We start from the raw sequence: 24,907 nt of genomic DNA on the forward strand, positions 1-24,907 counted from the left end.
TATGACATTTATTCAATTAATTTGATTATTTACTAAAACATAATAATTTGCTGCTATTATATTATCAGATAATATATATTTTAAACTTGGTGAATAAACTATTTTAAAAGTACTGCTGAGCATTCATTGGGTAAAAAAAGAAAAAAAATAAAAAATGAGGCTTTTTAGCTTTTTCCGCATTTTGAGTTTTTTAACTGAAAACACTCAAAATGGAAAAAAAATAAATCATTTTTAATTTTCAGTTATAGTTTTTTTTCTTGTTTTCGAAAATATATTTTGGAAAACAAGTGACCAAACACGTTTTGTGCATTTTCGAAAATTAAAAATAGAAAACGGTTGGAAAACGACAAACAAAACGCACTCTAACTTTTTCAGATTTGGGTTGGAGCTCACTTTCAAATATTCAATCATTCGCAAATCTCATTTGTCCAATTTTGTAAAGACAATTCAATTTGTACCGAATGAAATGTATCGAAAGTTGTCCCCTCTCGCAAAGAATATGGGCCCCGCACAAATATAAAAATTTCCAAATGTGGTCCCTATCTCTATTATGAGTAGTAGGTAAATGATTAGGTAAAAAAATTATGCACATATATCATTGTCCATTTCACAAATTCGGGCAACACAATCCAATTCCACAATTCAAGTTGGGCACTACAATCCAATGTCATTTCAAAGTGTCTGATCCCACAATTAATAAAATCTAATCTTTTGTAGAAATCTCAATCACTACATCCAAAAAATCAATATTTCTTTGACAAATTCATTTTTTCGTAAGAAAAATGAGATACCCACAAACAAAATTTGATTTTTTTGCAGAAATCTATAATACCCAATTCTTAAAAGTTATATTTTTCCTTTATTTTCAGGGCTTGTTTGATAGAATTTATTTGGGAATAATGAGTTGTTGAATAGTATTTTTTTGAGAGCCTGTGGTTAAAAATAAGAAAATTTTATTGGGTTGTGTGTAGAATATTTTATTGTGTGAATGTGCAGTATATAATGATCTTGTAGCAAACAATTTAAATTTTTAAAAGATGAGAAACACAGTTTCAGTTTCTTCTATTTCCCTTCATTTTCTTTGATTTTTTCTTTTAAGATGTCAATTTGAGAGAAGGAAAAGTTTGATACAACTTAATAATTGAACTTAAAATTGTATCCTAACAGTGACTTACCTATACCAATTGTTATCATTTAAAAAATTGTATTTCAATTGTCATCAAACTATTCACCATGTTAGTCATTTATTGTTTAAGTCAACGCCGTTCGTTGAACCCAATGAATTTTTCTACTTAAGTGACATATGGGTAACAACTGATATCGTTAAGTGATCGATGAAATACATTTGTAAATTAAATAATACTATTAAGTCCCCGTTTGGCTCCCCATTATTTAGATTTATAATGGGGGAATATTATTTTTTTTGAAAAATGGATGATTGTAAAAGAATGAAAATTTTTCGATTTATTTGTAATATTCTTTTATTGAAAATTATATGATTAAACATAGAAAAAAGAAAATTTTAAATAAATTAATGTGTTTTAACGGGGTCAATAATTATAATTCAGTGACCATTCAAATAGTTAATCCAAAGAACTTTCTTGTCCACTCTTTACTTCAGTGCTGAAATTCAGATTCTTGGTAGTGCAACAAGCAATCTCCTGAAAGGTAAAAAAATTCTAAAAAGTTGAAAGAAATTTTAATAAAATAAGCATGAAAAGAGAAATTACTGAATTAATCAACCAGATGCAACCGGCAAGTGTTGGTGGAAGCAGTGAACTGAATCGAAGCGCTGGCAGTGGACTCGCCCGGTTCCGCTCAGCTCCGGCGAACTGGTTAGAAGCCTTACTCGAATCCGAAGAAGAACCCTCTGAGAATGTTTTAGACCCACCTTTATTGTCATCCTCCAAACCACCACCAGTTCCACCGAACTCCGCCACCGGAACCTCCACAAGCCAGTACGACACTGATCTGAGCTTATTGGAAACCATAAGTAGTGGGCCGTCGCCTGGGTTGAGTAATTTTCTGAGACAAAACAGTTCTCCGGCGAAGTTTTTGTCCCAAATTAATACCGATGGCTACTTTCCGAGTTTTGGGATTCCGGAATATACATCACCTTCGTTGGTAAATGTTCCTCCGGGGAATTGGGCTCTCGAGGTTGAGGATGCAGACAAGATTTCACCCAAGTTATCCTCTTCTTCTCAACAGGCAAGTGTTGTATAGCATATTGTTCGCTCAATTTTGTATTCATTTACCACTTTTATTTGAAACTTTTGAAGTAATGGTATGAATGAGAAACGATTGAAATTTCAACATGTGTTTACTTAAAAGTTGATGTTTTTGTTAAGATTACATTCATCAAATGAAAGAATAGATTCACACTTTCCGGTTCCGTTGGGATTTTGGAGGGGATGGAGCACTCTGAGAGCTTTTCAAAAAATTAACATAGATGATGTTTGGCCGTGCTGAAAAGCTGAAAAATGCTGTTAAAAGCCAATTTTTACGCATGACCAAAAATGCTGATAAAGCTAAAACGTTAGAAAGCAAATCAGGGAAGTTGGGGGAACCATGGCAGACAGTAAAAAGTGCTGCAATGTGGCTGTGACCCTTGGTCAGTATGGAAAAACTATGAGGTTTTATATCACAAGGACTAAAATGGAAAGCGAAATGAACAAAAGCTTCACCTTCCAAATTTTGTGGAAAGAGGCTGCTGTTCAATAAAAATCCATAAAACCTTTCTAGGTTAGTCATAAAAAATTCCTGTTCTTAGTCTTTGTTCATTCCAGAAAATCCAGGCTTTTCCCAGTTTAACATTTTGGTGGTCGTGTATCTCCACTCCAATGTTCTGAGATGTTGACCTAATTGCCCCAACCTTTGTGTCGAGATCTTTAATCTTTTATGCCGGATTGAAGGCTGTGGAACTCAGTTATTTCAGTCAGATATGGCTCACGCTAAGCCACATGCTTAATTAATAATGATACTCCAGAAAAAAGGAAAGTACACAAAAAAAGGAAATTCCTAAGTTTAAATTGACCTTTGACAGGGAGGTCCTTTTTGATACTTTATTAAATTAGAAGTAGTCAATTTGACCAAATAATATAAATGATCTTTTATCATTTGAACAAAATCCGCATGAATACTGTTGTATGGATATGTGCGTAAATGTGAAACGAAGGAATATAGGTCGAATTCATAATTTTTTTCTTCCAATTATGTGGATCTAAAATCTTGATTCCTGGTGCAGTTGTTGTCATGTTTATATGATTTGTGGATTTCTATAACTCAAACTAGGATTATACACATCTTCATAGGTATTTACAATCGCTTGATGAAAATTATAAACTTGTTTGCTCCACGATGATTACTTTATTCTTTCTGCATGCGTGCATGATAGTATGTGCATTTAATTAAACTTTTTTTTTTTGTTTGGATGTGTAGAGAGGAGAGAAACGTGGGCTGGTGCACTCATTTGATGCTGAAACAGAAAAGCTTTTGGAGGATTCAGTCATGTGTAGGACTCGAGCAAAGCGTGGCTGTGCTACACATCCTCGCAGCATTGCGGAGAGGGTATAATGTTTTTCCTTTTTGTCTGTTAGCTATATTATTGGTCAATTCTTCAAGCAGAATATTCTCAAGACTTCTCTTTTCTTTGATGATCAGGTGCGAAGAACACGAATTAGTGACCGGATACGAAAGCTTCAAGAACTTGTTCCCGATATGGATAAGGTAAATTATTCGTGCAATCATCCTGTATTCCCTTTTGATTTGAACTTATGAATAAATCTTGGAGGTAAATAAAACTAGTTGGGGGTGATGGATTGTTTGTTTTTCTATGATGATATATTGATATTTCCATTCTCAAAAATATTTTTCTGCACCTGTTCTGGCAAAAATCAAGCAAAGCTATTGAAAATTTCTGGTGACCAACAATCTCTCCCTTTTTCTGCGTTGCATGTCTGCTGAAAACTAGTCATTTAAATCAGAGACTTTTTTGGCAGCACCCTAATCTGTGGCCTAATTTTTTAGATGATGTGTTATTAGTATGTCAACATTTGAATTTGTAAAATTGCAGAGAAAAGTTTTGATCATCTATTACTAGTACTTTAGTTATTACCTTAATATGTCATTATAATGACCTGAAAATGCTATGATAATCAAGAACTTCTTGCTTCATCAACGAATCACATTTAGGCCCCGTTTGGTAGAGATTTTTTGCCTCAAAAAATTGATTTTTTGACCGTTATTTTACTATTCAAGCCGTAATTTTTGACTTCTTCTCTCACATGTGGACCCCACTTTTCTTTTAACGGTCAAAAAATCAATTCTCAAAATCTCTACCAAACGGGCCCTTAATATATCTACATGCTAATCCTAATTAGAGGACTCCAAAATTGCAGAGAATCCATTAGTAATAAGGACCCTATGTAAAATATTTGAATAAATAATAATATTGTATAAACTAGGCTATAATATGCTTTTGAGAAGTCTGCTCAGAATTCTAAATAATTGTTTGCTTATAGTTACTTATTCTTATACCTTTGTATTGTTTACCTGTATCTCTCTCTCTTAAAATCTGACGCTTATTCTGAAATGTAAGAGACTTTTGCTGTCATTTTTGGAGAGTTAGTGTCATATATCCTATGGTTCGTGCTGGAAACTTATAATATGGGCCAGGGCCATCTTATTGTACTATATTTCTACTTCTGGTATGGCCTCGAAGGAAAAACTCCGCAAAAAAACTTAAATGTAAGGATTCAGAGACCTAAAATTTTGAGATCACATCTGGCCTACACATAACAAGAAGGTATCATCTATATATGGCAGAAGGGGGCGTGTAAAGACAGGAAATAGGATACTTTAAGTTATGCATTGGAGATTCTGATATATTACCATTAGAGTTATTTTATGATTTATATTATTTTTTGACATGTTAAAAATATCCATGAATGTTTTAGAAAACGTTACAATTTTATTATTGTGATGATAATTATATTGGTGCTATTGCTTTGGTGGGTGGGGTGAATCGGAGTGGTTTGGAGGATCCTGTCATACTAGTTGATGTATGGGCTCATATGAATAATACACTGAGCCCCTTTTTGGTCCGCATTGTCTACTCTGAACTCATTTTAAACCACAGATTCTGTCAATGAATAATTTTGCACGTGGACCCATAACTTTTCCCTACTTATTAATTACACATTCTCCAAAAAATCACTTTTCACTAAATTGATTCTCAAAAACTCAACCAAACAGGGGCTGAGTTTGCTTGTGGTTATATTGATAGTTTCTGAATATGCTTATTGGCTACTTGCAATTTCCTCGAAATGTGGGTGTAGCCTTTCAATTTACATGATATTTCTTAATATTCTTTGTAAACTGATGCGTTGCATTGCAAAATCTTAGACCTTTTATGGTCTTATAATTTTAATTTTTTTGGCCTGACAAAGCCGTTATGTGTGATAGTTCTTCTGAACACAATTTACCACTCATTCTTTTTTAGGTTTTTAATGACAAGTTGCCCCATGGATGCATTTTGTTCCAGTTATTTGGTGATTTACTTTGTCACTTGTTTATCATGAGTACTTAAGCGCTTCATAACTTTGACATGGAAAACTTTTGCTTTTGTTTATGCAGCAAACTAACACAACTGACATGTTAGACGAAGCTGTAGCATATGTCAAGTTCTTGCAAAACGAGATCCAGGTTCTTCGTGTTGACAATTATTTTTTCCCCATTCGTCAAATGATATTCAATTTGGGTTGGGAGCTCATTATATTTATGATGAGCTGAAAGAAATGTTAATGAAATCTTTTGGACTGATAACCTACAACATGACAATCTTATAAGCCAAGGGTAGCAAATGAAATGACAAAAACCTACAAAATGAATAATTATTGATCATATTTTTGATTTTGTACTTTCTATCAAGCCCCTGTTTGTTTCCCATTCTTTCCCTATTAAAATGAAAAATATGACCGTTATCCATCACATCAAGCTACCAAACTGAATTTCTATTTCTTGTGTGGGCCCATAACGGCTATATTTTTCATTCTCATTTTTACAATAATTTGTGCATCATGACAGCTAGGTTCATCCTTGGCAATGTGTGTTAACAACAAACAGTTTCATTATAAGTTGACTTATCATAGTTAGAGCTGGGCATTGGTCAGTTGGGTCGGTTATGGCCCAACCTACAGACTGACACCGAAATCGTCCAAGTCACTACCAAACATATGTATCGATTAGTGTCCAGAGAATAAGTAGAATCAATGGTTAAGAATACTAACTCCGTATTTTATGAAAAATGACTTTAATTATTCTATCATCTTAACGAACGTCGTAACACAATATGCATTTTAGTTGAATCCTTGAAAGTTTTATAAGAAATTGAATAAATTATTTTTGTTCCAAAAAGATGATGAGCTAGCCATTAATGTTAACATAAAATATAGTATTGGGAAGAGATGGTGAAAGCTCTTTCTGTGAAATCGACCAATGTGAATGATTGACAAAACAAACTGAAACTTAAGCTGATCATCATGAAAATTAGATTGGCCATGTTTGATTTTATAATTCTTTTCTAATTTTCCCATAAGAAGAGTTACTTGAAGTAATGAAGGTGCAATGGCAGTCAGTGACCGATGAAAATAAAAATGATTATAAACACTGCTAAAATTGAATAGTTTTCTTCTTTGATGTCTCTATGCAATTAATTGATAAATATCTTAATACTGCAGGAACTGCGGGAGCATCAAAAGAACTGTAAATGCTCAATGAAAGATTGAAGGGAGGGATCGACTGGAAGAAGGAACTCATAGGCAATCATGGGTGTATAATTCTCAAAAATTTACCTATAATCGGTAATTTTCTTTCCTCTATGTTGTAGTATTGCATATGTAGATGGTTGCTCTTTGAAAGAGCGTTCTTGTTGTAGTATCCAGCTCCCAGAAATTATCAGTTACTGCTTCTATTATAATTCTAGTTTCTAGTACGCTCTTTACACAATATTTTCCGGTTAGGAATAATGTATTTATTTAATTCCAGTCGAAATTTTTATATTGCGAAACCAACATTTTTGAGGAAATACCAGATCTGAACTTGCACTTTGCCATTTATTAAGGAGTTCAAACTCTAATTTTTTACTGTACGATTCTTGCTGTTCTTAAGATGAACTTAAAACTGGTTGAATTCTGAAAGGATTAATTTTACTTAGGCTTTGACGGTGTTGTCACAAAAAATGTTTCACAAATTGGCTCGTTGAGACAGTCTCAAAATTGAGAATAATCATTATAGTTGTGTTTGATTACGTTTCATTAAAAGGTCAACATTATTAAAAGTAGTCTAAATCTTATATGTTGGTTATTGTTCTTATGTCTAATTGATGTGAGATTTACCTTTAATGTATCATTGCAAGATGGTGGCTCGTTTGAGAACATTAATTTTTAAATTCGATTGCTTATTTGAACTTAATGATCTTTGATTTCAAAGTTAAGAGTCGTATTTTTAAAATGTCGACATTGTAAAAATAATTCAAGTTCTTATGTGTTAGTTATTGTTTTTGTAGGAACTTATGAACGTTTTAAAACCAACGAAAAATCGCAAGACTAAAATCAAGATTTGTAGATCTGAACAAAAACAGTAAAAGAACACAAGCGATTTTAGGCCGAAGCCCCGAGGTTCAGTGATTTGTCAGATCACCTAGTCCCCGTTGAGCATCCATGAAGGAATAAACTCGAATTCACTAAAATCACCGGAGAAATACAGCAAACTTCGATTACAATTGGAACACACAGTTCCAACCACAGCAACTGCAAAATCCCTCAACATCAAGTTGAACTCACACAAGAATTCATAAGATTTCACTCTCTTAACAGAAATCTACACAAAGGTCTAAGAGAGAATAAAAAATTACAGAGAGAAAAACGCAAAAAATATAGAAGCCGTGCCAGAATAATACCCCCAAACCCTAGACCCTTTTTACTAGAGAGAAGCCCCACTTTTGATCCAACTGCTTCTAGTTAACCACGTGTCCAGATTTGGTGTAAGTTGTTATTTTAAATTGAAAACGCGTTTTTATTTAAATCTGTTTCAGCTTCGAGATTATTCTGCTTCCTGGGCCATTAAAACGGGTCATGGGTTGAGTCTTTAACTTGGGCCAACTTATCGTAACTGGGCTGGACTTCCACACAAACAGCAACCCAATTCTACATTCTCCACCTTTGCTATTTTTGTGCCTATCCTAATTGTGGATTCAAAACTTATAACTTCATTTCATTTGCTCTTATTACCTGTAAAATAAAATAATGAAAATCAGTCTTCTTCAAGATTAATTAATCTTAAAGAATCAACAAACTTAGTAATAGGGATTACCTTAGTTCCGGCATCTGCTGGATTTACTTTAGTAGGTGTTTTGATCAATCTAATATCACCCCTATCAATGATATCTCTAATAAAATGGAACTTTACATCTATATGCTTGGATCTATCATGCAAAATAGGATTTTTTACTTAGAAAAATAGCACTCTGGTTGTCTGAACACAACTCCACCTAATTTTCTATAAGCCGTAATTCACTAAGTAAACCCTTCAACCATAAACCTTCCTTAACTGCTTCAGTTACAACAATATATTCAGCTTCGGTTAAAGACAATGCAACCAATTTTTTAAGCTGGGATTTCCAGCTAATGCATGTATAATTTATAACATAAAAATATGTTGTTGTAGACTTCCTATTGTCCGGGTTGCCAGCAAAATCTGAATCTACATAACTCTTAAGTCTAAGTCCCTTTTTATTAGTTTTGAACATTAAACCTAAGTTACTGGTTCCTTTCAAATATTTAATCAGATTTTTCATGCATTGCTAATGTATTTCACCTACGTTACTCATAAATCTATTTAACACACTCACAGCATAAGCAATATTAAGTCTAAAGCATACCTGATGTAGGAGGATCCGAGTCAAGTGATGCTGATTTGTCAGATTGCACGATGATGGCGCTGAGATACCATGAGATGGCGGATCGGCGCAAAGATGGAAAGTAAATTACCATTATTTCTTTAATTGGGAGATTTTGACGCGTCTTTGGTAATTTGACCATAACTTTGGCTACGGTTATCGGAATCGCTATTATGACCCCAATTCGGAAAGCTCTCTTCGGCGCGCACATCGTGGCCACGAGCTTTGCTCGGTGGACGTCAATTTCAAGCCCAAAGTCCACTGTTTTCCTTTCTGAAATTCAATTTTAAGTTATTTTTTACTATTTATGGTAATATTTAGTTTCCTTTTTTCTATATGTTAGAGAACTCGAATTAAGCCAAATTTTTTGCAACTTACTTCTTTTACTTAATATTTTATTTTGGTATAATTTCGGAATTTTGCCATTTTTGGTAATTTTCCAATAATTTCGTATTTCGCAGCTATTTAACCCGGCTTGTGGGTTCGTTTTCAGCATTCTGCATTATTAATAATATTGAGTTGAATTCAGAGTATTTTCTCTGTTTTTTTGGGCGTTTTCTATCGTTCTTTTCTTGCGAATTATCTGCTACAACAAGCCAATAGGATAATCATTATCCTATCCGGCGTCAATACCATAACATACATTACAGATCTAACAGCATTAGACTACGGAACATTCATTATTCTTTTACGTTCTTCTTCAGTTTTAGGCGATTGATCAACAGATAATTTCATACCAGCAGATAAAGGCAAGCTAACATGCTTAGATTCATGAAGGGAAAACCTTTTAACAACCTTATCAACATAAGATTTTTGTTTTAGAAACAACTTTTCATTTATTCTATCTCTTTTTATTTCCATGTCCAAAATCTTTCTAACTGGTCCTAAATCTTTCATTTCAAATTCAAATTTCAGATTTTCTTTAATTGAGTTAAGTGCAACAGAATTATGACCAGTAAGGAGTATATCATCGACATACAAAAGCAGATAGAAAAAATCAAATTCACCTTCTTTTTTATAATAGAAACAGGGATCATATTCAGATTTCTTGAAGTTCAAACCTTGTATAAAAGAGTCAAATCTTTTATTCCACTGCCTAGGGGCCTGTTTTAGGCCATACAAGGATTTCTTTAAGAGACACACTAAGTTTCCCTTTCCTACCACATCAAATCCTCTTGGTTGAGTCATATGTATGGTTTCATCTAAAGAACCATACAAGAAGGTAGTTTTCACATCAAGTTATTCTAACTCCAAGTCAAATTGTGTCACTATAGCAAGTAGGACTCTAATGGATGTATATTTAACAACCGGTGAAAAGATTTCAGTGTAATCTATCCTTTTCCTTTGATTAAAGTCTTTAGCTACAAGTCTTACCTTATATCTTTTATCACTAGCCTTAGTCTCACCCTCTTTAATCTTATAAACCCATTTACAATCAATCAATTTACAATCTTTCGATTTTTCAACTAAAGTCCAGGTTTCATTTTTAAAGAGTGAGTTCATTTCATCTTCCATCACAGCAATCCACTTAGGGGATTCTTTGGAAGAAATAGCCTCTTCATAAGAGGCTAGTTCTATGTCAAACAGATCAGATGCAAAATCAGCATACTGATACCTGGAAGGAGGTCTTATTTGCCTCCTTTCTCTGTCTCTAGCAAGCTGGTAGCCCTGCAGGTCATGTGCAGGCTCCAGATGTTGTTCATCTTCTAATATTTCAACATCAGAGACATTCTATGGTTCTACCTGATGTGGCTTCACCTCAAACTGAGTCTGGTCATTAGTATTTTGGTTATAAAAATTAATTTATGTGATAATAAAGTCATCTTTTCCCATATTTTTACTATATTTGTCACTAAGACAAGGGAAATCATCTTCATTAAAGATAACAGATCTGCTTGTTATCACCTTATAACCCCTCACATCTCTTAACCACAGTCTATAACCTTTAACACCTTCTCCATATCCTAAGAACACACCCTTCAATGATCTAGGGTCCAGTTTTATCTCAGTATGATGTGCATAAGCTGCACATCCAAAGGTTCTTAGGTGAGAATAGTCTGGCATTAAACCAAACCATATTTGTTCGGGAATCTGTTATTTAGAGAGCTGGAAGGACATCTATTGATAAGATAACATGCTGTTTTTACAGTCTCACCTCAGAAAATTTTTGGAAGGCCAGAACTGATTAACATACATTTGGTCCTTTCAAGAATTGTTCTATTTAACCTCTCGGCAACCCCATTTTTTTGTGGGGTATAGCTCACAGTTTTATGTCTCATTATCCCTTGTTTACTGCAATATTGATCAAATTCGGTATTGCAAAATTCAAGCCCATTGTCAGTTCTTAAAACTTTTATCTTCTTACCAGTCTGATTTTCAATCAGTACATTCCATTATTTGAAAATTGTAAAAGTATCAGATTTAGATTTTAGTAAGAAAATCCATGTTGTTCTTGAATAGTCATCAGTTGTAAGAAGATAATATCTGTAACTAGATACAGTAGGAACAGGAGCAGGTCTCCATAAATCAGAATGTATGTATTCAAAGACATCTTGGGATTTGTGCAACCCTGCCTTAAAAAGCAATCTGACTTGTTTTTCCATGATACAGTGTTCACAAAAAGTCAATTTTTGAACACTATCTTTCCCAAATGCCCCTTGATATGATAGTGTTTTTAAACCTTTTTCACTCAAGTGGCCAAGTCTTTTATGCCACAGTTCTGATTTATCAGGGTGTGTGATAGAATTCACAGAATTTTTAGGTGGAATTATCTCAGCGCCTATTACATAAATTCCATTAAACTTAGGTGAACTGACAATAAGTTCTTGATTTCTTGTTATATTTGTAAAGCCATTTTTAATACCAATTTGGTAATTTTCATCATCAAGAACTCCTAAAGATATGAGATTTCTTCTAAGTGCGGGTACCTATCTTGTATGTTTTAGCAAAATGTGATGACCATTTTTAAATTTCAACAGCACATTTCCAATTCCCTTCACTTGGCATGACTCATCATTCTTAAGTTTTACAAATCCTCCATCCAGACTACAAAGATCTGAAATGCAGCCAATATTGGGTGTCATATGAAATGAGCAACCTGAATCCAGGACCCAGTCCTGATCAGTATTTTCAGATAGAGACACATAAGCAACTCCAATATTTGTTCCTGCTTCTTTATAATTAGTAGCAGCTGCTAAATAAGCATTTTCAGTGTTAGACCCATTCTTTTGGTCATTTGCCTTTTTAAAACAATCTTTAATAAAGTGGTCTGTTTTTCCACAGTAAAAATATTTTCTATTACTGTTGCTGTTCGCTTTTCCTTTAATTTGTTTCTTACATTTTCCTTTGGTGTTAATCCATTGCATTTTGTTAAAATTAGAATGACTGAAGTTACTTATTCCTTTAGCATGTGGTTTTAGATTTGATGACATGCCCTCAACATGGAACACTTCTTTGTGTTCAGATTTTAATTGAAGTTCTTTTTTCAGAAGGGAACTGTGAATTATTTCAACAGTGAGATCACTCCTACCATACTCTAGAGCATTTCTTATATCTTTATATTTATCTCTTAGAGCATTAAGTAGGCTAACTACCTTCTGTTCATTAGAAATTTTCTCATCACAGTTTGTTAAGTCTTGTGTCATCCTATTAAACCTATACATATTATCTCCTGTATCAAGATTAGGATCAAACTTAAAATTAAAGAATTGTCTCCAAAGAAAACATTTATTTGGTACAGTCTTAGTGAGGTAGTGTTTTTCTAAGGCAATCCACAATTCTACAGCAGTTTTAGTTTCTCCTACTTTCCTAATCACGGTATTAGATAAGTGCAGAAACAAAGTGTTCCAAGCTAGTTCATCTTGTTCAGTTTTCCTAGCTTCAGATAAAGTTTCTGGCCAAGATTCATCAATATCTTTAGCACATTTTAACTATAACATGAGTGCTTTTATTTTTTGACGCCAGATACTAAAGTCTCCTTTGCCATCCCAAATTTGGACATCTACCTTAGAGTTCATGGTGTACTATAGTGTGAAATTGTTCACAAGTATGATAAAACATATATATTACAGTATTAATTCAGTCAACAGTACGTCACAAAGATCACTGTCTTATTATTTCAATTTCAGATTATGTATAGATTGTGCTTAAGTGTGATGCGTAGAGAAGTATATCAACCAAATTAAGACACATTCAATGTACAGATCACTAAGCATGCAATGAATTTAATCACACAAACTTACACATAGTAAGCAACCAAAAATTGTAAATGAAATGTATGTACCTTTGAAGCAATTATTCTTAGGTAGTTCAACACCTAAGAATATCAATTTGAGTATTAGTACAATTCACACAGAATGTACAAGAATTTAACTATGAAAATATAATTTTTGGTTATATTATCCACACACAGTGAGAATTTTTTAAAAACCAGTTTTAAAGATTACATGTTTCTAGAACCGAAGCCCTAATCTCCAAAGTTTCTAGGGTTCTCTCAAGGAACCCTAGACAGAGGTAGAGTTAGAGGAGATTCTGTGAAACCCTACTTTTTAAAAATGATTTTATTACCAAAACAATACTCCCAAGAACTGAATGTACTAACAATACAATACAAAAAAATCTAATTAATCTCAAATTCAATGTCTGCAGACTGCAGGTACCACAACACAAACAAGAGGCGTCTGTGAATTTCACCAAGAAACAGGTTAGCTTACTGCTTACAATATACTCAAAGGTTATCACTATACTGCAGCATTTACAAAATACACAATAGGCTTCATTTATTTTGTAAACGAAGATCAACACTAACACTGCATGGGATTAAGTCCTACAGTATCAAGAAATTGCTGTCCAGTTTTAAAGAACAGCAACAACCGGAGTTAAGAGGACTTCACAACCAACCCAAAAACTTCAGTTTTTAAAGAAAACGACACCCACACTAATGCTGTAAAGATGAAAGAGGGACACCCTACAGTGCCCAAAAAAAATTTAGTGTTACTCGAAAGGAAAAGAAAAATAAAAATATTGGCAGATCTTGGAAGATCTGTCGTTTTCCTTTCGGCCGGTAAACGAAATTTCAGACCCTCAACTAAACGGGAACTGAAAAACGACTAAGAAAAATATTCCAAGCTCTAATACCACTGTAGGAACCTAGGAACGTTTTAAAACCATTGAAAAATCGCAAGACTAAAATCAAAGTTTGTAGATTTGAACAAAACAGTAAAAGAACACAAGCGATATTTGGCGGAAGTCCGAGGTTCAATGATCTGTCAGATCGCCTAGTCCCCATTGAACATCCATGAAGGAATAAACTCGAATCCACTAAAATCACCGGCCAAATACAGCGAACTTCGATTACAATCGGAATACACAATTCCAACCACAGCAACTACAAAATCCCTCAACACCAAGTTGAACTCACACAAGAGTTCATAAGATTTCACTCTCTCAACAGAAATCTGCACAAAGATCTAAGAGAGAATAAAAAATTACAGAGGGAAAAACGCGAAAAATATAAAAGCTGCGCCAGAATAATACCCCCAAACCCTAGACCCTTTTCATTAGAGAGAAGCCCCACTTTTGATCCAATGGCTTCTAGTTAGCCACGTGTCCATATCTGATGTAAGTTGTTATTTTAAACTGCAAACGCGTTTTTTGTTTAAATCTGTTTCAGCTTCGAGATTCTTCTGCTTCCTGGGCCATTAAACCGGGTCATGAGTTGAGTTTTTAACTTGGGCCAACTTATTGTAACTGAGCTGGACTTCCACACAAATAGCAACCCAATTCTACAGTTTTTATATGTAACTTATGTCCTCTTACAAAAACCTTTGATCGCTAAGGGGGATTGGTATGGTGGAAAGGCACCAGTATTCTTGAAAGTGTGCTATTTTGTACAAGGAAAATTCTTGGTGTACATTATGGACACCATAATGGTGTCCATAATGCACACATGGCACCCCCTGATTGGAGGGGTGCCGGGTGGGTCAGGCGCCCCCCTAATGGAGGGGCACCATTTGTACATTATGGATGCCATAATGTACACCAAGTACATCTCTTTGTAAAAACTATAATTTAGCGATGAAACTATTTTACAGGCTTTATTTCATTGATGATTTTGTTATGTATCCCCTGTAGTCTATTCTAGAACAAAACTTTCTTATCAATTTTAGTTTACTCTAGAACAAAACATTCTCTGTAATTCTGGAACCGATATTTTTATTGGACAATTTATATCCATACAGATCTCATTTTTATTTATTTACTTCTTTTTTTTTTTTTGGTTTGAAATATCAAGATAATAGGACTAAATATTGTTGGCAGATTATATTTCATTATGGTTTTATGATTCTGAATATCATTTTTCCATTTGATCCATTTGAATCCCTATATTTCTCATCTTCATCCAGCCTAATATTCTGCTGCAATATAAATTTAAATGTGTTTTTTAACGCACAAAACACTCGTATGACGTAACGCAATGATATAATATCATGTCACGAAGTGATAGGGTAGAAGATCTGTTGCGGCATGACTGCCCATTAAATTATTATCATCAACTTAGGGGGACAAGAAATGACGATGTAAATTTGAAACTAAATTAAAGTTCAGTTGCTTAACTGAGACAAATTAAAAAAAATTATTCAATTGAGATTTTGCTAAAAATTCAATCACCCCAGACAAAATTTACCCCGAAATAATTTTATTAATCTTTAACATAAGAAAACCAAAAATACCAAAGGAGGATGCCACAGGACCACTGGAAAGCAGAGATTATCTACTGCAGAATATTCTTAAAAAAAAGAAAGCTGTATATTCAGACAAAATATTGAACCCAATTGGCCAGATTCTAGAATACCCTTTTTTTCTTTATGCTTCTTTAGTAAAGTGGGGAAGGAAAGGATAAATATGTTGTACAAGCTTACACTCCTCTCATATGAAGGGTCCTATGTTAATCGTGGAGCCCTATGTGAGGGAGGTGTATATCTTGCTGTACACTCTTGTATACAACAAGCATAGTCCGGAAGGAAAATACTGTTCTAAGGTGTAATCTAGAAGTGTAAGATGGTGTGCACCATTTAAGATTGTTGGTCTCTTGTTCGGACGACCTAAATTTGAGACAATACGAGACGTGTCGTGGATTGATTTGACTAGTCACTCCTTAAGTATGTATATGTAACTGACATGTCTTATTTGTTTTGATTAGATTCAAAACAAAAATTAAAAAATGAACAAAAATTGTTGGATTCAAAGATTAATCGACTCAAAGCGGATAACGTCGAGTCTTATTTTTTAAAATGAATAGCTCAACCCTCAAAAATTGAGATCCAATTTAAGCCCTAGATGAATTGTGGTCAAATGAATTAGCCCCTATTTGATGGTTATTATTTTGAGAAAATGGAGTTTTGAAAAGCGATTTTAAAAAGTAGAGAAAAGTTTTGAATTTGTGTACAAAATATTTTATTGTATAAATGTGTGATTTAAAATAAGTAAGAATTAAAGAGTTTTGAAATACTGGTTATCAAACTAGAGATCAAATAGCAATGCTTATTCAACTACTTTTGAAAATCAAAATTGAAATATAAAAATTACTATTGAAAATTTGACCCTGGTCTCACTGCCTTAGTACATTTTGTACCATAATGTGTAAGTGGACCTTAAATTTAATGTAGGGGTCGCTGATAATTTACATGTACGTAGCTCTTGGTATGGGGACATATTTTCTTGTCATTAATTGGGGTTTAACTATTCAAAAAATAATAAATAATAAATAAATACATGTAATCTATATTTATAACGTCAACAACACAATCCTGTACAGCAGCTTCATAGTCAACATAGGAGATTTTCTTTATTATTAATTTTGTGAAATACTGAAATCTCATGTCATATTTGATTCACGAATTCGAAATATAAAATATAAACGATGTGTCGCTTCTCTTTGATTATGTTTCCGAAAATGTTACAAAATCATGTTAGTGAACTCGCCATCTTTTTAAGAAAAGAGTGTAAGAGCATGTTTGTCGAAACTTATAATCTTAACTTATAAGTAAATAAAATCACTTACAAGTATATTGACTAGAGCTCATCCTTAAAAATCAATTGAATGTCCAAGTACATATAGGTTGATAATCTAACCATTTAGTGGTACTGTCTACTAAAATTTCAACAAATAGTAAATAGAAAAGAAATTCTCTGAAAAATGGAATTTATGAATATGAACCCTCCCTTTAAAAGTAAAAAAGGTGATCTACCCAAGTAAAAGAAAAGAAAAGAAATTCTTTTTCGAAAGTTTCTTTGGAATGAATCTATTGAAAAGCTATACCTTTAAATTAAACTTTTCTTCTACCAGAATAATATCGAGCCCCCCAGTGGTGGATTCAGGAAAAAATTCAATACGGACTAATACGTATAAAATATATATATATTGCACATAAAAAAAAATTTTACTTAAATTTTTTTTTTAGTGGACATTTGGGCCGAAGGGACGGGCTGTAGCACGGCCCAGCCCGTCCCTGGATCCGCCTATGGAGCCCCCACACCCCTCTCTACACATACACGCCTATACTCAATTTGCAAGTTAACTTCATGTTCATCATTCACTTTAATTTATTCCATTTTAATTATTTTTACTTTAATTTGATCATTTATCTCAGATCACGTATGTTGCTACTAACTAGCATGGAATTGACAATTAGCTTGATCCCATGTACACAAAATATAATCAATGCTACATGTACAGAAATCATTGACACATTATCAACTGACAAACATTCATTGAATGTTGGACCAAAAATAAAAAAATAAAAAAATTTCAAATCAGTTAATGCAATGTTGCCATCTCATCATCTGTAATGCTTTCTATAATTTTTATTTGTATAAACGCTTTATTCTAAATTAGATAATCAAGTTTCATATTACAGACTCGTGTATCAACACTCCAAATTGTTCTGCATCTCTCTCTCTGTTCCTATTTTCCACTACTCTTCCAGTCTTCTTTGATCCTACTCCCTCTGTCACATATTCGTGTTTACCTTCTCTTTCTTAAACATAGGTTCTTCATCTAAATTTTCAGCGACATAATTTGATGGCAAAACTTGTGATAGAAGTTCTTGAAGCCAGTGATCTGATGCCCAAAGATGGACAAGGCTCAGCCAATCCCTTTGTAGAAGTGGATTTCGATGAACAGCGCCAAAGAACCTCAACAAAGCTTAAAACACTCTACCCTTCGTGGAATGAAAAACTCGTTTTCGATATAGAAAACCTGAGAAACCTTCCAAACAAAACCATCGAAGTTATTGTTTACAATGATAATAAGCATGGTCATTACAAGAATTTTCTTGGAAAAGTTAGAATTTCTGGGATGTCTATTCCTTTTTCTGAATCTGAACCAATGATCCAGCGCTACCCTCTTGATAAAAGAGGGATTTTTTCGCATATAAAAGGTGACATTTCTTTGAAGATTTATGCAGTACTGCATGGGACCGAAAATCTGAAAACGGAGTCTTTTCAGACAGCAGCAGCAGAAGGAATGCAGAATCTGAAAAATACAGAAGATCGTGAGAGAAACAAGAAGAAAAAGAAGGAAAAAGAGTTGAAGACATTTCACTCATTAGGAGACGTTTTGGAGAATCCTGCAGAAAAACCTGTGATAATTGAACCCAAGAGTGATGTTTCCAGGGCAATGCATATGCAGTTTCCAGGGCAGAAACCTGAGTATGCACTGGTGGAGACTAGGCCACCGTTAGCTGCACGGATGGGCTACTGGGGACGGGACAAGACGGCAAGCACCTACGATTTAGTTGAACCGATGAATTTTTTGTATGTTAATGTTGTCAAGGCTAATGATCTTCCAGTAATGGACATATCAGGGAGTCTTGACCCATATGTTGAAGTGAGAATTGGGAACTACAAAGGGGTGACTAATCATTTCGAGAAAAATCAGAATCCTGTCTGGAACAAAGTTTTCGCATTTGCTAAGGAAAGACTACAATCCCATTTGATTGAAATCACTGTCAAGGATAAAGATGTTGCCAGGGATGATTTTGTGGGGAGAATTGTGTTCGACATTGCGGAAGTGCCTGATCGTGTGCCACCAGATAGTCCTCTTGCACCACAATGGTACTGTTACTTATCTAATCTAAAATATTATTATATTGTATAGTGGACATATTTAGTTATTCAAATCAACACACTCTCACGTCAAGAAAACACATTGATTTATTTAAATTTTTTCTTCAACAGGTATAGGTTAGAGAAGAAGACAGGGCAGCAAATGAGCCACGGTGAAATTATGCTTGCTGTTTGGATGGGAACACAAGCCGATGAAGCATTCCCTGAAGCCTGGCATTCTGATTCTCATAGCATGGACCAAACAAGCCTTACTGATACGCGATCAAAGGTTTATTTTTCACCAAAATTGTATTATCTCCGAGTACATGTTATTGCAGCACAGGATCTTGTTCCCAGTGATAAAGGCCGAAATTTAGAAACGTCTGTCAGGATAAAGCTTGGCGATCAAGGCAGGGTAACGAGGAATTCTCCAATAAAACATATCAATCCTGAATGGAATGAGGAACTGATGTTCATTGCATACGAGCCGTTTGATGAGTATATGGTCTTCAGTGTTGTGGAAAGCGGAGGGGGAAAAGAAGAAGTTCTTGGAATGCTGATGAAACCAGTTAGAGAATTTAAACATCGACTTGAAACTTCTAAACTTCCTGATGCTGAGTGGTTTAGCCTTTATAAGCCGTACGTGGCTGAGGAAGAAAGTGACATGCATAGAAAAGAAGGAACATTTAGGACACGAATTCTTCTCAGACTATGGGTTGATGCTGGTTACCATGTTCTTGATGAATCTCCGCATTTTAGCAGTGATCTTCAGCCAGCAGCAAAGATCTTGAGGAAATCTCCCATCGGAATTCTTGAGGTGGGATTTCTGGGAGCTCAGAATCTGTTGCCAATGAAAGACAAAGACGGTAATGTTGAACCACCTCGTCTCTTTAGAATTGTTAATAATTCAACTTATAACATTGTTTCAACTTTTAGTTTTCAAAATTAACAATCAATTAATATTATTAATCAATGTTGTCTTGAACTACAGACGAAGGAAATAAGGGAATACATTTAATATGAATTGTGTTTATAAAGCATCCTCTTATATGTGCCTTGTTTATCTTTGATAGAATACATGATTTTTGTATAACTTTCATAAATGAGTTCCCACAATATTCGATCTCGATCATGATCTATGTCGACTCTAATATTGTATTGAACCACCTTAGACTTGTGTCTTAAACAGGTGAAACTACAAATGCTTATTGTGTAGCAAAGTATGGGACCAAGTGGGTTAGAACAAGAACTCTTGCTGACACCCTGAATCCTCGATGGAACGAACAATATACCTGGGAAGTTTTCGATCCATGCACAGTAATAACAATTGGTGTTTTTGACAATTGCCACATAACTGGAAAAGAAGATGCCAAAGATCAAAGAATTGGAAAGATAAGAATCAGGCTTTCGACATTAGAAACTGATCAAATTTACACCCATTTTTATCCTTTGCTTGTTCTTGAACCTTCTGGTTTAAAGAAAAATGGCGAACTCCATCTGGCAATTCGGTTCACCTGCACTGCCTGGGTAAACATGATGAAACGATATGGAAAGCCATTGTTTCCAAAAATGCATTACGTTCATCCCATTTCTCTCCGCCATATCGAGTGGCTTCGCCACCAGGCAACGGATATAGTTGTTAAGAAGCTCGCCAGGGCGGAGCCGCCGCTCAGGGGGGAAACTGTGGAGTACATGTTGGATGTGGATTACAATGCATGGAGTCTGAGGCGTAGCAAAGCGTATTTTGCCCGGATAATGGTGCTTATGAATGGGATTTCGTACGTTCTCAGATGGTTTAATGGAATCTGTTACTGGAAAAACCCCATGACGACTATTCTTGTTCATATATTGTGCTTTATATTGATTTGCTACCCGGAACTTATTTTGCCTACATTTTTCCTCTACCTGTTTGTTATTGGATTATGGAAGTATCGGTTCAGGCCGAGGCATCCACCTTATATGGATGCCCAGCTTTCGCAAGCAGATGTAGCTCATCCAGACGAAGTCGACGAGGAATTCGACTCATTCCCGACTTCCCGTCAAACGGATACTGTGAAAATGAGGTATTGTTGAACTATCTTATCTAAAATATCTATTAGAGTAGCAGAGTTATTTATTTAAAATTTGGTTTCAAGGCCTAAAAGCCTTAGACCACCTCCAACTTTGCACCAAATTAAAATTCATCTCTTACTATTACACCAAATGGACGGTGTTTAATTATTTTCTTCCATTTTTTTTATTCTTTATAATTTATTTATTTGAAATATTATTTATTTAATTATTTTATAAATACATAAATTACTAAATAAATAATTCGGTAAATACATAATTTGTGTTAACTTTAATAAATAATCGTTTTTATTGTATTTTAAATTGTTTTCGTCTTTTAATTAATTTATTAATTATTATGTCTTACATTTAAAATTTATTTTAAATGCAAATAATATTATTATTAATATTAATAAAATAATAATAATTTATTTTATTAAAAATATATAGCACAAATAACATATATACCCTTAAAAATTTATTTGAAAAATGTTAAGCGGCTGTCTGGGAGTGATTCTTCCGGAATTAAAATGAGAATTTTGCCCGTTAGCTACAGTAGGTGGGTCCCATTGTGGCAGCAGTTAAGAGCAAGTAAAAGGTGAAATACCGAAAATGCCCATCTGTCATAACAAAAATTTTGACTGTTAAGGACAGAAATGTCATTTTGCCGAGAAAACGGTCCAAAATTGCGGCTACATTTTTGACATATTAATTGAAGAACTGCAGCCCGGGTTCCACTACCTCATCCAACGGTCAAAAAATGCATTTTCTGGGCAGCAACAATCGCTACCAGACAGAGCCTAAATAAGGCCAAACAAGACATTTTACACTTTGCACCATTTTGCACCAAAATGGTGCAAAGTTTGATGTTGCATTGAAGCAACCATTGGATATGCCCTTACATGTGTATAATTTTTAGAAAACAATGGCTGGAAGATTTGACCTACACCTTTACCCGCTCATAGTTTGTTAAGTCGTTTTTTCTAGATCAGAAGTTTAAACTATTATTTTGTCTTCAACAGGTATGACAGGTTACGCAGCGTCGCAGGCAAAGTCCAGACTGTGGTTGGCGATTTGGCAACACAAGGAGAGAGGGTTCTTGCCGTATTGAGCTGGAGGGATCCTAGAGCTACGGCTCTATTCGTCCTCTTTTCATTGATCTGTGCCGTGTTTTTATACATCACTCCGTTCCAAATCGTCGCAGTAATCATTGGGATTTATGTGTTACGCCATCCTAGATTCAGGTACACTGAACCCTTTATTCAAAAGCTTAAAAATTTAAAAATATACAATTTTATTTACGTCAATTATGTCTTTGACATCTCCTCATTCATACGTTACTTATTTTTTTTCATTTTTTTTAAAAATTATTATCATCAAGGCCTAATATGCGTATAACTTTCCATAAAAGAGTGACCTCAAGACAACCATTTGTCTGCTCTGATACTACGTTAATACTTTTCGTCTAAAACAGAAATTTTATTTATGCAAATTACATCTTTAACAGGTCTAAATTGCCACCAGTACCTATCAACTTCTTCAGAAGATTGCCATCCAAGTCCGACATGCTTCTATGAGATGGAAGAATTGAAGACTATCACCTCTCAATTTATTCTTTCAGGTTAAAGCAGAAAGATTTTCCATTAAAGATGTCGAATAAAGTTTGCAGCAGAAGAAACAAAACTGAAAGTGGTAGTCCTTATTTGCTTGCAACATCCCATCTTCTTTAAGAATTTCACTTTCTGAAAAGCACTGATTCTTTCTCTCTTATCCCATGTAATAGACCAATGATTATTATTTTATTTTATTTTTTTGTTTATGGTTTTTGATAATGTTCAATGTTTTCTTAAATTGTATGAGAGAAACTTGTAGTTATTACTTGTTTTGAAGCAAATAAGGATATACCGGTGATGCAGCAGTTGAATTACATGGAATTGAGTGACAATAGTAAATTTTAGCCAAGTCTGATTCGATAGTCTTATTCTCGGTAAATAAAGCTACATAGAAACAACGTCAGCCATTGATGTAATTGAACCTGAATCTTTTATTCATTTCTCAAGAAACAACGATAGAAGTTTCTTGAATTTATTTTTCTTTTATTACACAACCATTTACCACAGTTTATCATTCAAGGTCTATCTCTCCATTTAGGTTCCAGTACAAATTAGGGTTCCATCAGATCTGTAAAGTTTGCAACCCTTCTGTGCTCTGCAACAGTTTGTGCAGCTTGGATGAAGCTTCTGGGGGCCAGAAGAGGGGCAAATCATGTAGCCAACATTTAGGCACTCTTTTGTGCAGATTTTGGTTTCGGCTTCAGCATAGTTCACGTTGCTTCCCAAGAAAAACAACCCTGTTATAGAAATCACAAACAAAATAAGAAAGAGTAATTAAGTAGAAACCTAAAAATTAACAAAGAAAAATAAGTCGACATCTTGTCTATTGTATAATTTAGTATTGTATACTAAATAGATGTCAAAAGAAAGAAAATGTCGACAAAGCATAATTTGAAATACACAGAAAGATTGAAATAAGACAAGGCATTAGAACATATACCACAAATTAGGAGGAGAGTAAAGATGCCAACTTTGCTATTAGCCATGGTTTCTTAATTATTCTTAGTGCAGACTATTTTCAGCTATTTATAGGGAAAAATGTGACATTACCATTTGCTGTTGATGACTTTTTTCAGTATGAGAAAACACGCAAGTCATAGATATGGTGCGCAAGCAAATGTCTATTCAAACTTGCAAATATATAATACTTCACAATATTAAAAATTATCTTGTTAGTTTGTGTGCAACAAAGAAGGCATAATGTTTCTAATTTCATTGTGAAATAACAACGTAAAATAATTTCATAAAATATGAGATTAATGAACAGCTTTCATAATGGATTTAATTTTGTCGACAGTAATAATAAGAATTCTATAAAAATTTGTGTAGCTCTTACTCAAAAAGACGTTAAGACTCGTTCCGTAATTTATTTAAAATATACTATTTAACTTGAGATGAGGTCATATCGAAGTGCTTTATTTCATTTGATTTGAATTCCTTACTCATTCAATGGAAACTATTAATGATCTTTCATATAAAAGTCAAAATATGATTCTTATGAATTGTTTAGCAAAACATTTTCTTTGACTCGCTTAGATATATTAGAAAATATGTAATAAAACTTGTTGATTCGTGCAAAATGTAGCCTTCATGAACTAATTATGAAACCAAAATCTTAAAATTGCAACAAAAATAAGTTCTTACTTTTGATAAAATAATGAAAGGGTTCAAAATTCAACCCCTAAAATGATGGGTTTTGCCCTAAATCACGAAAAGTTAGAGCTTCTCCATGAATTTACTCATAAATTTATTTTCGCTTGAAAAAGTAATATCATTTATCCAAATATGATTTTGTTGACTAAGAAAATGAGTTTTTGTTCAAAATTAGGCTAGATTTTCTTCAAACGGGCTTTTCTTGGAAAAGTAATATCATTTATTCAAATGTGCTTTTGTTGACAAAAAAATTTAAGTTTTTGACCAAAATGAGGCTAGATTTTCGTGAAACGCATCAAAGGCTTATCTAGTATTCACATATTTATCGTACGGAAATTGACCTGTTCCTTCCTTCATGGCGTATGCCTCTATTTTCAAAGTAGTCTCGTGGACCATAAATATACAATTAAGAACCTTAGGTACAATTCAAACCCCAAGAGCAATGGCAGCCATGACTTCCACATCAGAACGATAAAACTATTGGAAAGAAGAAAAGATAATGATAATCTTTGCCCCTGTTTCGTAACGA

The 24,907-nt window shown here is 34.0% G+C and overlaps 3 protein-coding genes across 4 annotated transcripts; 2 read left to right on the plus strand and 1 right to left on the minus strand.

The window, feature by feature from the left end:
- Nucleotides 1-1,582: 1,582 nt before the first annotated feature.
- On the plus strand, nucleotides 1,583-7,056 carry LOC111373898 (transcription factor bHLH80-like). Of its 2 annotated transcripts, none has more exons than XM_022996494.1 (5): nucleotides 1,583-2,208; nucleotides 3,439-3,567; nucleotides 3,661-3,726; nucleotides 5,501-5,549; nucleotides 5,635-5,703. In XM_022996494.1, the coding sequence occupies exons 1-5, from the start codon at nucleotides 1,714-1,716 to the stop codon at nucleotides 5,640-5,642; spliced, it is 747 nt and encodes a 248-aa protein (XP_022852262.1). In that variant the 5' UTR covers nucleotides 1,583-1,713; the 3' UTR covers nucleotides 5,643-5,703. The 2 variants fall into 2 exon arrangements, with proteins under 2 accessions (XP_022852262.1, XP_022852261.1); XM_022996493.1 differs by lacking the exon at nucleotides 5,501-5,549 and adding an exon at nucleotides 6,738-7,056 and having other exon boundaries at nucleotides 1,584-2,208.
- Nucleotides 7,057-17,845: 10,789 nt separating this feature from the next.
- LOC111373899 (FT-interacting protein 1-like) lies at nucleotides 17,846-23,171 on the plus strand. The gene is made up of 5 exons (XM_022996495.1): nucleotides 17,846-19,072; nucleotides 19,196-19,929; nucleotides 20,253-21,126; nucleotides 22,135-22,356; nucleotides 22,620-23,171. The coding sequence occupies exons 1-5, from the start codon at nucleotides 18,039-18,041 to the stop codon at nucleotides 22,687-22,689; spliced, it is 2,934 nt and encodes a 977-aa protein (XP_022852263.1). The 5' UTR covers nucleotides 17,846-18,038; the 3' UTR covers nucleotides 22,690-23,171.
- On the minus strand, nucleotides 23,133-23,794 carry LOC111373900 (proteinase inhibitor PSI-1.2-like). The gene is made up of 2 exons (XM_022996496.1): nucleotides 23,666-23,794; nucleotides 23,133-23,462 (listed from the first exon to the last, which is right to left on the minus strand). Exons 1-2 carry the CDS (start codon nucleotides 23,709-23,711, stop codon nucleotides 23,260-23,262), a joined length of 249 nt encoding a protein of 82 aa, XP_022852264.1. The 5' UTR covers nucleotides 23,712-23,794; the 3' UTR covers nucleotides 23,133-23,259.
- Between the last annotated feature and the right edge of the window lie 1,113 nt (nucleotides 23,795-24,907).

The sequence above is a fragment of the Olea europaea genome, unplaced genomic scaffold, assembly GCF_002742605.1.
Source record: "Olea europaea var. sylvestris unplaced genomic scaffold, O_europaea_v1 scaffold1175, whole genome shotgun sequence".
Lineage (NCBI taxonomy): Eukaryota > Viridiplantae > Streptophyta > Magnoliopsida > Lamiales > Oleaceae > Olea > Olea europaea.

Excerpts from the sequence above, each read along its gene's own strand:
- LOC111373898 (XM_022996493.1), top strand. The coding sequence starts at position 1,714 with ATGAAAAGAGAAATTACTGAATTAATCAACCAGATGCAACCGGCAAGT. Across the intron at positions 2,209-3,438 it reads TATCCTCTTCTTCTCAACAG|AGAGGAGAGAAACGTGGGCT; the intron begins GCAAGTGTTGTA and ends TTGGATGTGTAG. Across the intron at positions 3,727-5,634 it reads TTGTTCCCGATATGGATAAG|CAAACTAACACAACTGACAT; the intron begins GTAAATTATTCG and ends TTGTTTATGCAG.
- LOC111373899 (XM_022996495.1), top strand. The coding sequence starts at position 18,039 with ATGGCAAAACTTGTGATAGAAGTTCTTGAAGCCAGTGATCTGATGCCC. Across the intron at positions 19,073-19,195 it reads AGTCCTCTTGCACCACAATG|GTATAGGTTAGAGAAGAAGA; the intron begins GTACTGTTACTT and ends TTTCTTCAACAG. Across the intron at positions 22,357-22,619 it reads TTACGCCATCCTAGATTCAG|GTCTAAATTGCCACCAGTAC; the intron begins GTACACTGAACC and ends CATCTTTAACAG.
- LOC111373900 (XM_022996496.1), bottom strand. The coding sequence starts at position 23,711 with ATGGCTAATAGCAAAGTTGGCATCTTTACTCTCCTCCTAATTTGTG. Across the intron at positions 23,463-23,665 it reads TACTCTCCTCCTAATTTGTG|GGTTGTTTTTCTTGGGAAGC; the intron begins GTATATGTTCTA and ends TTTCTATAACAG.